The following is a 12,624-nucleotide window of genomic DNA, read 5'->3' as shown; positions in this document are numbered from 1 at the left end:
AAAGTTTGTGTTCATTTTCTGTTGGATTAGAACTCTCTTGAAGTTCATGCAAATGCTGCTGAAACACTCTGCACTATCGCTCAAAATGCACCGTCACCGTTGGCTACCAAACTCTCTAGTTCAAGGTTTGTAGGATGTCTTACTCTTGAATATGTTGAAACCTATTTAGTAGTTAAGCTAACTCAGTGGCCTTTTTGTTTGCAGTTTTGTTGCAAGGATATTTGGTCATGCTTTCGGAGATCCCCAGTCCAAATCTAGCCTTGTCCACACGCTTTCAGTTTGCATTTCGTTGTTGAGCCCAAGAAGATCTGTAGTTTCTTCCCCCTTTATGTATTCATTCAGGGGCCAACAAATCTTCGAGTCTCCAATTTCTGTGAATCCGGAGACGATTGCCACCATGCTGCCTAGACTTGGTTAGTGTAACATTGTATTAGCTCTTTTACTGATTGCTATGACCCATTGTGCTCTGCACGTGGGTGCATATTCGTTTTTTTTGTTTTTTTTCCCTGCTGAATACTTTCGTCATAACATTATATTAGCTCTTTTACTGATTGCTAGGATCTGTTTCTTTTGGTCATCCTAACATCTGCTACATCTCATAATGACCCTAATGACAAGAAATGCTTGCAAAACAATGATAAACTTTTTTATTTTATTGTTTATTGCTGCAATTTCGTGCTTCTTCCACTTTCTTAATAGTTGCTTCTGCATATATGCTTGATCATCCTAGCTGGATATATCTGAGCTCTCATTCTTGTTGAACATATATTTTAAAAATTTGACTCAGTTCTTATGTGCTTGGACCATTTATTTGAATTTTCCTATACTGCTCTCATATTTCTGGTGCAGGTGACTTTGTTGCACTTTTGAATGTGACCTCTGATGAAAAACATTTACCTACTACCTATGGGCAGCTAAAGCCTCCTCTTGGCAGTCATCGTCTGAAGGTAAGGTTTCATTGTGAAATTTTTGTTATTGTCAACTGGAAGATGATTTAGTTATAAGATGCTTCTGGGATCAGATCTTGGAACTACAAATGTGCTCCTGTGAGTGTTTTCTGTATATATATTTTTTTCTGATTTCATTTGCGTTCTTGATGATCTGTCTTAGATTGTGGAGTTCATTGCTGTCTTGATGAAAACTCGAAGTGAAGCAACAGGAAAAGAACTAGCCAGCTCAGGAGCTATTAGAAGAGTCATTGATCTGTTCTTTGAGTAAATACTTCTCCCTGGGTCGATTATAAAATTTCGAAATTGTTCGGTATTTTGCACGTCTCATATGTTTTGTTTGGTGAAATGATTTTAGAACTATTTATTCCAATATGTAGGTACCCATATAATAATGCACTGCACCATCAGGTGGAGAGTATAATAGTATCGTGTTTGGAAAGCAAAAACGATGAGATTGTTGACCATCTTCTCCAAGAGTGTAATTTGATTGGAAAAATTCTCAAAACAGAGAAACAGCCAATTCTTTCTGGTGATAAGCAGGTATGAATTGTTTCGGACATTCATATTGGTGAGCAAAGTTTGTCGAGAGAGATAGAGATAGAGATAGAGAGAATACACAATGTCCCCAGTTCTGTGAGACAAAATGTGGAATTTATCCTTTGGTTTGGTGAGGCAAGATGTAGAACATCAGATTGTGTGTTTTGCCAAGCAATTCTAGTTATTGTTATAATTCTTTATTACAGATTTAAAAACCCGTTAAATCCACTTTTCTAATGAAAAAGATGCACTGAGTTGTATTAAATAAATGATTCTGATTTCATGCAGCCAACATTAGCTGCTGCTGGAAAGCAAGCTCCAAGGGTGGGAAATGTTGGTCATATCTCAAGAATTTCAAACAAGCTTGTTCAGCTATCAACTAACAGTAACCAGATAAAGACTATACTTGAGGTTTGTGTTTCAGCTATAGTAACGTTTTTTGTTACAATGATTGCAGTTTTACTGTTGTCTGCAGTTTATCGTTTTTTCACAAAAATATATATAACAATTTGAATTGTTAAATAATTGCGTTAACTGGTGTTTCTGAACACCTATTTATGTGCATCTACTGTACCACTCTGATTTCGTACTCGTGGGAGTCAACCAATGTAAATTACTTGGATTCCCTCTTCAGAAATCCATCAAGATGTGTCCATAATGAATTATCCCACGTATATATATACTATTTTTGTTTTTAAGCATTGTTTTACGTCAAACTTGTGTACATATATTTGCATTTTGTTTGGTAGATACAACTGTTTGATGTGTACAGTTTTTCTTTGCTAGGAAAATAACGAATGGGGCGAGTGGGAAGCGAATACGCTGCATGATCGAAATGCAGTTGAGAATGTCTATCGCTGGGTTTGCGGGTATGCCTCTTCTCAAACCTTTACGGCTTCTTGTCACAACTATCTATGCAATGATCAGTGATGCGTATACTTCCCAGAATTTACATGCGACATTGTCTTAGTAATTGGTTTAGGGAAAGATGGCACTGTATTTAATCGTGCTAGTGTTGAATTTGTCTCATGATAACCATTGTTTTGACTTCCTTCGCGTGCAGACGCCCAACTGCATTACATGATAGGACTAGGGACAGTGACGATGATGAAGTTCACGACAGGGATTATGATCTTGCTGGTTTAGCTAATAACTTAAACCAGTTCAGATACAACATGCAAGAGAACAATGGTGCTGCGGAGGTAGTTGTTTATCTCTCTGATTAGTATTTCTTAAAATTTTGTCTGTATCTGAAATCCATGTTAATGGTTCCAGGAGCAAGGTTCCAATGACAGAGATGAAGAGGTATTTCATTATAATGTTCTACATGCAGAGAAAATATTGCTTGTTTTACACTAGGCTTGACTTTATTATTCTCTGTAGGATGTTTATTTTGATGACGAATCTGCTGAAGTTGTTATATCATCTCTAAGGCTTGGTGATGAACAGGCGAAGTAAGCTTCCAAATCTGATTTATACAATCCATGTATCAGATAGAAATAAATGGGTTCTAAAACAATGAAATGGTTTATTCTTAATGCAGCAATTTATTTACAAACTCGAACTGGTTCACGTTCCAAGGAGATGAATTGGGCGAAAACACAGGAACAGGAGCAATATCTTCTGAGGAAATAATGGAAGATGTAAGCTTGAATGAAACTTCCGGTGGTGGAGATGAAGAAGACGAAGACTGTTTGATTACAGAAAGTAAGAACCCTTTTGTCGACTCAGCTGCAGCCACAGCCTCAACCTCAGAAGCAGTCCCTGTAGACGCCGATATTGAGATTGATGAAGATGTGAGTTCAGATGAATTGTCTCCCGAATGGGTTAAACGTGGTGATTCCTCTTCATCCACTGCACCAGACACAGTAGATCCGTTCCCGGAAGACGACGTGAAGATGCCTGATGTGAGAATCCCAAACGGTTCTTCATCTTCAGAAGGTGATATCAGCCCGAGATCACCTCCTGTGCCTTCATTGTTTGGAAAGGACGTTGAGTTTGTGGGAGTTGAGCCAGAAGGAACTGAAAGGGCAATGGATCAAGCTCTCAAGGAAGGCATAGTGGGAGAAGCAGGGCCAATGAAGAGGAACACCGCAACAGCCTCCCCTGGAAAGGAGAGCCCCGATGATAGTATGCAGGAGTACAACGACACTAACTACTGGAAGGTTGATCAGGAGGTGACTGTAGTTGAATGACGTGACACAAATCGTTGTTTGAAGAATTGATGACGTGGGACAAATCATTGTCTGAAGGATTTCCCAGACAGACCGTGAAGGGAAGGTACGTGTGAATGTACAGTACTACTAAGTCTAAAGTCTAAGTCTAAGTCTAAGTCATCTTTTGTTTTTTATTTCTGCATATTTTACCAAGTTACTGATATGCTCTTTTAGGTTTTTACAAATTTGGATGCTTTTGTTATATGCCTATCAAGGATTTATTTTACTCAGTTTTTCATATTACGTTTGACTATTTGATTATTGGGACTCTTGTTGTAAAGACTTTCGTGAGGGTTGCACTTTCTTGGATAATAAAACAACTCTGAATTTAATGTCTACGGGTATGGTTTTAATTGAAGCTATAAGTTACTCATCCAGATTAATATCTATTTTTCTCAAGTTGGGGGTATGGATACTTAAAGTCTATTATCACAAAGATTATTCATCACGTGCCTATTAGATGATAGAGACCAACGAAAAATACTCTTTTAACATACCAGAGCTTTAGAACTATCAAAATGGGCTGGACAACGAAAAATACTCTTTAACATACTCGAGCTTTAGAGCTATGGGCTGTCCAATGAACATACTCACTAATGACTATATTTTTAAAGACTGTCATATTCATTGAACAATATATAACATATTTTGTAAAATAAAATAAAAAACACAAATATCCAAAAAAGAAATTTGACACAAATATCTAAAGTCTAAACACAAATATCCAAAGACATTTGAAGACAAAAGATAATGGTGTCTGATCCAAAAGCATAAACACAAATGTCTAAACACAAATCTAGAAGATTTTAAACACAATGATACAAAGGTTTCAAACTCCTTCTCCTTTTTTGCCTTCTTCGGTGAACTCATATGGGTCAACAATCTCTTCAAGTCATTGAAACCAATTTCTTGCGCAGATTAAAGGTTGGACATTAGAAGGAAGGAGTGAAGTCTGATACTTGCTTAAAACCCGACTTCCAATGCTAAACGAAGATTCTGCAGCTACAATTGTAATAGAAATGCTAAGGATGTCACAAGCCATAGAAGACAGTTCTTGAAAACGGTTTGCATTGTCCTTATAATATTTCAAAACATCCATGCTCTTGTCTAAAACCGGTTCATCCAAGTACTTGTCTAGTACTGACTTTCCATTAGCACAAACTGTTTGGGAGATGAAAGCAAAATATCCGTATAAGTGTCACAGCAAACCAGATTACACACACATACACGTAATCAAATCATATCACACAAACGTATTCATGACACACATATACACGTAATGAAATCAGATCACACAAACGTATTCGTGACACACATATACACGTAATGAAATCACAATCAATACTAAAATAGATCAGACAACCAGATTCATGACCGAAGCAATTCAAACAGAACACTTACATCATATCCAAGAAGAATGTTTTGCTCCAATGTGTTTGACTTTGAATTTCCTGCTGCTGTTTTTGTTGGGTTCTTTTTATAAACTTCAAAAAGCTTCTTCAACTTCTTACGCAAGTGATCCACCCTTTCTTTACTAGTTGACGCATCTAAGGTATTGAAGCAATACTCTATATAATTAAACTTCAATCTAGGATCAAAGACCAATTAGAGCAAGTATGTCACTATATTCCTCCCAATACTTGTCAAATTTCTCCTTCATTACTTTCACCATATCACAAATAACTTCATCATAAGAGTACTCATGAGATTTCAACCAAGTTTCAATTTTCCATACTTGATTGAAATACAAATTAGCAGTTGGATAGGATGAACCAGAGATGAACTCTGCTCTTGTCCACTCTACATCCGAAGGAAAAGTCTAATAACTTGTATCAATCTCTGCAAGATGGCGAAGTGCTTCCTTATAGATGATTGCTCTTGAGAGCATAAGGTGAGTTGAGTTCCACCTAGTTGATACATCTAAAAGTAGTCCACCCTTACCTTCAATTCTCATTGTTGAAAGAACTCTCCACTGCACACCAAATTTTTCCTAAGCTGCCTCTTGAGAATTCCTTGCATGTTGTCATTTGATGAAGCATTATCAACAATAACTGTAAATACTCTCTTCTCTAATCCCCATTCTTTTAGCAAAGCCAAAATCTTTGTGGCTATTCCAGCATCAATATGTGGAGGAGGAAATGAACAAAACAATAAGATTTTTGTCTTCAAATTCCATCCACTACCAATGTAATGTGCAATCAAACACATGTAACCTTCTATCGTTATTGCTCTCCTCAAATCTGTTGTTAAACAAAATCTACCTGAAACTTCATCCAACATCTTTCTAAGCTTCTGTTTCTCTTTCTCATAGATCTTTAAACAATCAGCAGCAACAATATATCTTGACCAACTCAACACTAAACCAAAATTTTGGAGTTAGAAAAACGTTACCAGAGATTGACTACTAACATTCAGAAGAGCACAAAACATAAATCTCAAATGGATCTCTCCCAAAATCGAGAGAGAAAAAGAGAAGGAAGGAAGAAACATAAATCTCAAATGGGTCTCTCCCAAAATGGAAGAGAAGGAAGGAAGAAACATAAATCTCAAATGGGTCTCTCCTCATAATCGAAAAAGAAGCAGATGGGTCTCTCAAAGTTCTTAGTTTCTTACATGAAATTGACGAAGATTGAAGGGAAGCAAATGGTGGCGCCGGAGATTGAAGGAAAGCAGATGGTATTGCCGGAGAAATCGTCAGAGAATATCGCCGAATAAGTTTTAAGAAAATGAAAAATGAGTTTTAAGATTTCTCCCAAATCGATTTTGACCTAGATGTTTAGGATAAATGGACCGACCATTGTCCATATTGTCCAACCCGTTTTGTCTGTGGGCGTTATTGGACATCCATTTAAACTTTTTCTGTTTATGGGCTTTGTTCATGACCGGTCCATAATGTTGGACATGGACGGACCATGGACAATCCGCCCATTTTGATAGATCGACGATGTGTACTATTGCTGTTTCAAGTCATGATTAACGGTTCTAAGAATTAGTTTGTGTTCGTTTAAATCAGAGAGAAATCAGAGTCAGGGAGAAATTAGAGTAATCGAAGAAGAGAGAGATAGATCTAGGATTTCTGATTTGGGGAATTTGGGAAGAATCGCTTTGGAGTTTTATTGCCTTTTATTAAACCACGTCATTTAGCACAATAATGGATCTAATAAACGACGAGTTAATCTAATTGTTCTGTATGTCAGTTTAACGACGTGTCTTAATTGTAAAAATCAATATTAATTTAAGATTTAAAAGTAAGTCAACCAAAGTTGGAGATTTTTTTTCAATGAAAAAAAAGGATTCAAGATTTTTATGACATTTTCTCCAAAAATATATATATTTTCACATTTCACTTAGAGAAAAATGCTGATAGATTTTAAAAAGTATTACTATTTTGATTATATAATTTTTACAAATTGTTGTATCATTGGATAGATGATATGTGTTTTCAGTCTCTAAATCGTTTCTCACCGTATTTAGTTTGAGAAACATATTTTTTTTCTCTCTCTTCTTTTTATTATTTTTAATAATAAAAATCTAGGTAAAGATATTCCAATGGACTTGTTCAAATAGAGAGAATATTTGTTTTGGTGGTTTGTAGATGAAAGAAACGTGAAGATGATTGAGGTGGTGCTTAACGATCGGCTAGTGAAGTGTAATGAGGATGACACCATCAGAGATTTTAAGAAGCTTGTGGCGGCGCAAACAAAGAACCCGACCCGAAAAGATTCAAATCCAAAAACAGTACAACATCTACAAGAATCATATCACTCTTTAAGGTCTCGAGTTCTACTACAACTGAATATCCCTAATCGGATACTAACTCTGAGCTTTTATGTGTCTTGAGATCTAGGACTTGATGCTTTTGGAATTTGAGATTATCTAAGTATAATAAGATACTAGTATTGTGATTATTAATCTTTTTTTTTTTTTTTTTTTTTTTTNAATCAAAATCTAAGTGAAACAACCTTATCCACAAATTAAAACAACCTGGTTGAACCAGAAAAGCTGGTGTCGATCGACACACCTTTGGTGTCCATCGATACCCATCTCCAAATTCCACTTTTTGGTTCGCGGATGTTACAATTCTCCCCAACCAACAAGGATTCGTTCTCGAATTCCGCAGCACCGTCCATCCGCCAAAGACTCCGTGCCACCGTCAACATGGCCCGCACGTCCTCCGACCGGACTGAACACCATCAGCCAAGGTTTCTCGTGCAGCTATCGCAACAGCCCGCACACCTCCAACTGAACCCCGAGGTCTCCCTCTAGTCAATATACTCACATCCAAGACGTTATTTGCTCACAACTCAGTGCTCTCCTCGTCCGTGGTCGCAACCAACAAATCATGTCGGCTCGCTATCAGGCTAACCACCTTAAGCTACGACATCCAGGAAGTCACTCACACACACTCCCCCCGCTCTCAGGTCGCAACCCTCGAGACATACCGGCTCACTGCCGAGCCGCGGGTCACACCTACGGTATCTAGGGAGTCTCAAAATCCTGCTCTTGGGTCGTCACCCTAAAGCGCACTCTCGGATCGTCATCTGAAGCAAACATACCACTCCCAATTTTTAGCCACAAAGTCCATCGAGCTATCAGTATCACATGAGTTGGGCCCACACGACCTTGAGCAAACAAGTCTGATGTCATCGAGTATCTCCCTACTAGATCTACCTCAATACCTTCCATTAATAGGCAAGCTTTAACTGTTCATAAAACTTCCCATTTTTAGAACCCTCACATCTCGTAACACCATGAAATCACCAACCAAAAAATCCATGAGAGCTGATTATCTCATCAGTGACCACTCTTCAGGTCATTCCCTCAACATTCCCGCTAACTCGACATTTCACATCCCCTTCCCAAAATAGACAAGTCCTAACTATTCTTAGAACTTTCTATTTATGGAAACTTTCCTTTTTGGAACTTCCTATATAAGGATAATTTCCATTTCCAGAACTCCCAAACTATTTCCTTTCCACACGACACACGAGTCAAAAATCCAAACAAACTCCTTTTGCAAAACATCTACTCCCACAAATCACCTCCAACGGTATTTCCCGATACCGGCGTGATCCACCACTTTCCAACAACTTTTCAATAGCGAACTGCACTTCCCGCACAAAAGCTAAAAACACTACACATCTAACAACAAGTGATGTGTGTGGTTTTTCACTTCAATCTTTTACCTTAAAAAGACCACACAACTGCTGCAAGTGCACAGCTAATCAGTAGTAGTATTTAAGGATCGATCCCACAGAGAGGGAGTTGTTGTTCGACGGAATCCAACAGAAGTAAGTAAAGCTAGAACTCAATAAAAAAGAGGTTTTGGGTGTCACGGTTGTAGCAAGCAAATAAACATAAATAAAATGCAAATAAAAATAATAAAACAAGCGTTGGCATCAAGGGGAATCGCAGGGGTTCAATGATCTATCTATCTAGGAAAGTTTAAGGTTAGTTTGTTTATCTAAAACTCGGACTACGAAACACTAATGAACTGTTAACTTAAAGTTCTCAAGCTAATCGTCTAAGATCTCTACACCCCGTTACTCAACTGTCACAGGCAACGACGCATAGATCAAAGCATTTAAAACAGGTTCGATTCTAATCCATGGAACTCCATAGGTAAGGGGTATGTGCTTCCTATGTCTCCCCCTACATCTAAGCTAGGTCAAGCACATATGCAAGCTTTTGGCAAAGCACACACACTTTAGATCATAGTTAGTTCATNCTTTTATAGTATTGAAGGGAAGAGAGAGGGGATCATACTCTTGAAGAAGTGCAATGTCTTGTGTGGCTTGAATGTAGAGATCNCATAACTTAAAGCATTAAGCAAAGACTTAGAATTAAAGCATAGAATAAACAGGAATTTAAATCTAACAAACCCTAAAAATTGCCACCTAAACTAAGATCATCTCCCCCCNAATGTATACCAATTCCCAGGGCATGAAAATTAAGTCCGGTTTAAGTCCTATAAAAGTTAGAGACAACGTTAGATCATCTGAATATCCATCGAATAGGGACTNAAGATAAGGGATTTACATATTACTTCAATGATTGTCAAACAAAGTTGTAGGATCTTCTTCCTTTTGAAACGAAGAACAAAAGAAATAGAATAGAAAGAGTTGGTGGATCTTCAAAGCTTCAAAAGATGGAACGAGAGAGGGCTCTGTTCGTGGCTTCTTATCTGGTCGTCGGCTCCTAGGGGCTGCTTTGAGGCACTTTGAAGGCACACTTGGTACTTTTCAGCACACCCTAAACCCTAGGGCTTAGAAGAGTATTTATAGGGTTTTGTCTAGGTTTATGGTTTTGTAAGGGTGAAAACGTCTTTTCTTCTTAAGTGCATGGCAAGATGCAACGTAGGAAGCTTCTAGAACGTGGTGAAGACTTGGACTGGGCCGCCATGGTGGTTGCTGGTCAGGCCTTCAATAAAATCCCATTGGCTTGATGGAGCATAACTTCCTGATGAGTGAATGGATTGACTTGATACCACTTCAATGAGAAAGATGACTCTCTCAGCTTTCCATAGACACCAAGTAAGTCGAAATGTGAGTTCTGAAAGTTCTTCAAAAGTTGCCCGTACTGTAAAGCTCTGAAACTTTCCTAAAACGTATTTTCCTTGTCTTTTCGTCCTTTTTGTTATAAAACCTGTAAAACCTTCTTGAAACATAAAATACTTGATAATAGTCATTAAAGCCTTGAAATCATACTAAACTCTTCCTAAATGCATACTAAAACTACAGCTAAAATGGGTAAAATAATGATGTTATCAACTCCCCCAGACTTAGATTTTGCTTGTCCTCAAGCAAATAATGAGAATAAATCATGGAAAAGAGGTTTTGAAAATACTGGGAATTCACTTATCTTTGGGGATATTGTCTTTGTACTCTTCTTCGCCTTGACATTAGGAACTTCCATTTGTAATCCACCATGAGAGTCATCAACGCTCCTTGATCCCACAATTCTTTAGAGTCTCCAGAATCTCCATTGTCATCTCTTTACATAAATTAAGCAATAATAAAAAGTGAAATCTTACCAAGGAAAAATTGATCAATGGCTTGCAGACTCTCTTCAAGCCAAGACTTTCTTCATATGATTCCTTTCCTCTCCCTTTTCTCACTTCTTCTCATTTTTTGTTTAATCAAAGGTGTAGGCGAATACTGGGGTCATCGCTAATTTACCTACCCCTCGCTTCCAAGCTTTGTGTGATCATTTGACTCAAGAGTAGAATAATGAGGTCACAAGTAATTTACCTACCCCTCTAAACTGATCAAAATCATCTCATCTTTTATTCTCTTTTTTTTTTCTTTTTTTTTTCTTTTATAGTATTGAAGGGAAGAGAGAGGGGATCATACTCTTGAAGAAGTGCAATGTCTTGTGTGGCTTGAATGTAGAGATCTAGTCCAATGTATACCAATTCCCAGGGCATGAAAATTAAGTCCGGTTTAAGTCCTATAAAAGTTAGAGACAACGTTAGATCATCTGAATATCCATCGAATAGGGACTTGGGGGATTGTTGAGTCGGCTCACAGTCTTTCCAAACTTGGGTTTTTTTGTCAAGCATAATCAAGAGTCATAAGAGTGTTAATCCAAATCAAATAAACCGTTAGAATAAGATCATAATCCCCTACTAGTTTTGACTTAATAAAAAAAAAATGTGACTCGATAAAAACTTCAAAATTATTGATGTAAAAAGTGGAAAAAGGTCTCAAGTCAACAAAATAGAAAGTAGCATTAGTATAGGATGGAACATCCTTCCCCCCAGACTTAAATCACACCGTCCTCGGTGGGAAAAAAGAAAGAGTTGAAGAGTAAAAATCATAAGGAAAAGTGTAGGGTTTATGAACAATGTCACCTTGATGGAATGATGTTTTGTCGACTCTTAGACATTTTATGGTTGCCCAAAAAGTTGTCTAGAGTTCGGCTGTGGAATGAAAATGTGGTGACTGACCGTTTGTACTTCTTTTGGTTGCTTGACATCGAATATGAACTAGGCTAAGTTCATTCGAATTGNCGTCCTTTTTGTTATAAAACCTGTAAAACCTTCTTGAAACATAAAATACTTGATAATAGTCATTAAAGCCTTGAAATCATACTAAACTCTTCCTAAATGCATACTAAAACTACAGCTAAAATGGGTAAAATAATGNGAATAAAAATAAGAAAATCATACCTAAGTAAAAGAATGGTGATGGTAGGTGGTAGGATGGTGGTGGTTCGGAAGTGTCTCGCGGCACACAAATGAATGGTCGTGGACAGCAGCAAATGGTACGGTCACAAACATTAGCAGCTAACGTTTGACGTTGTACATGGGACATGGGACATGGTATCGACTACGTACAGATGGTGGGGACTCTCGGCATCGATCACATGAGGATTGTGATCGATCCGTCGCCTTCGGCTTGCTTCGGTCATGTTGATCATGGCCGGTCAGTAGGTGGTGCTTGCCACTAGACATAGTTGTGTAGACAATCCATGGTAATTCTTCTTCCTTCTCTTTGGCTTTTCTGTTTTCTATTTTTTTTGTGTTGTTTTTTTTTTTTTTTTTATAAACCTGAAACTAAAATGCAAAAATTTCAATAGTAAAAGAAAATAAATCCTAAAAATAAAAACTTACTAGACATGGGTTGCCTCCCAAGAAGCGCTCTTGTTTAACGTCGTTGGCTCGATGTTGGCTTGCTTTCTCAAGCAGGGTGAGGAGAGTGGGTTGTCCTTAGACAAGCTCTCTTGGACCTTTCTCCAATGTAGGTATCAGGTGGCTCTCTTGCATAATCTTCTTCTCTACACCTCNATTTTTTGTTTAATCAAAGGTGTAGGCGAATACTGGGGTCATCGCTAATTTACCTACCCCTCGCTTCCAAGCTTTGTGTGATCATTTGACTCAAGAGTAGAATAATGAGGTCACAAGTAATTTACCTACCCCT

At 37.7% G+C, this 12,624-nt stretch overlaps 1 protein-coding gene across 1 annotated transcript in view; it reads left to right on the top strand.

Annotated features, from left to right (window-relative positions):
• LOC104780369 (serine/threonine-protein phosphatase 6 regulatory subunit 3-like) overlaps positions 1-4,041 on the top strand; it is a 7,599-nt gene extending 3,558 nt beyond the window's left edge. Inside the window, exons 10-19 of the mRNA XM_010504866.2 lie at positions 205-413; positions 850-947; positions 1,111-1,214; positions 1,328-1,490; positions 1,776-1,898; positions 2,274-2,356; positions 2,551-2,689; positions 2,763-2,792; positions 2,871-2,941; positions 3,031-4,041. Coding sequence (XP_010503168.1) covers positions 205-413; positions 850-947; positions 1,111-1,214; positions 1,328-1,490; positions 1,776-1,898; positions 2,274-2,356; positions 2,551-2,689; positions 2,763-2,792; positions 2,871-2,941; positions 3,031-3,682 — 1,672 coding nt within the window. The 3' untranslated portion in view covers positions 3,683-4,041. The remainder of the gene's footprint in view (positions 1-204; positions 414-849; positions 948-1,110; positions 1,215-1,327; positions 1,491-1,775; positions 1,899-2,273; positions 2,357-2,550; positions 2,690-2,762; positions 2,793-2,870; positions 2,942-3,030) is intronic.

The sequence above is a fragment of the Camelina sativa genome, chromosome 4, assembly GCF_000633955.1.
Source record: "Camelina sativa cultivar DH55 chromosome 4, Cs, whole genome shotgun sequence".
NCBI lineage: Eukaryota > Viridiplantae > Streptophyta > Magnoliopsida > Brassicales > Brassicaceae > Camelina > Camelina sativa.
Note: the sequence above shows the minus strand (reverse complement) of the source record. Positions and strands in the feature narration are given on the sequence as shown.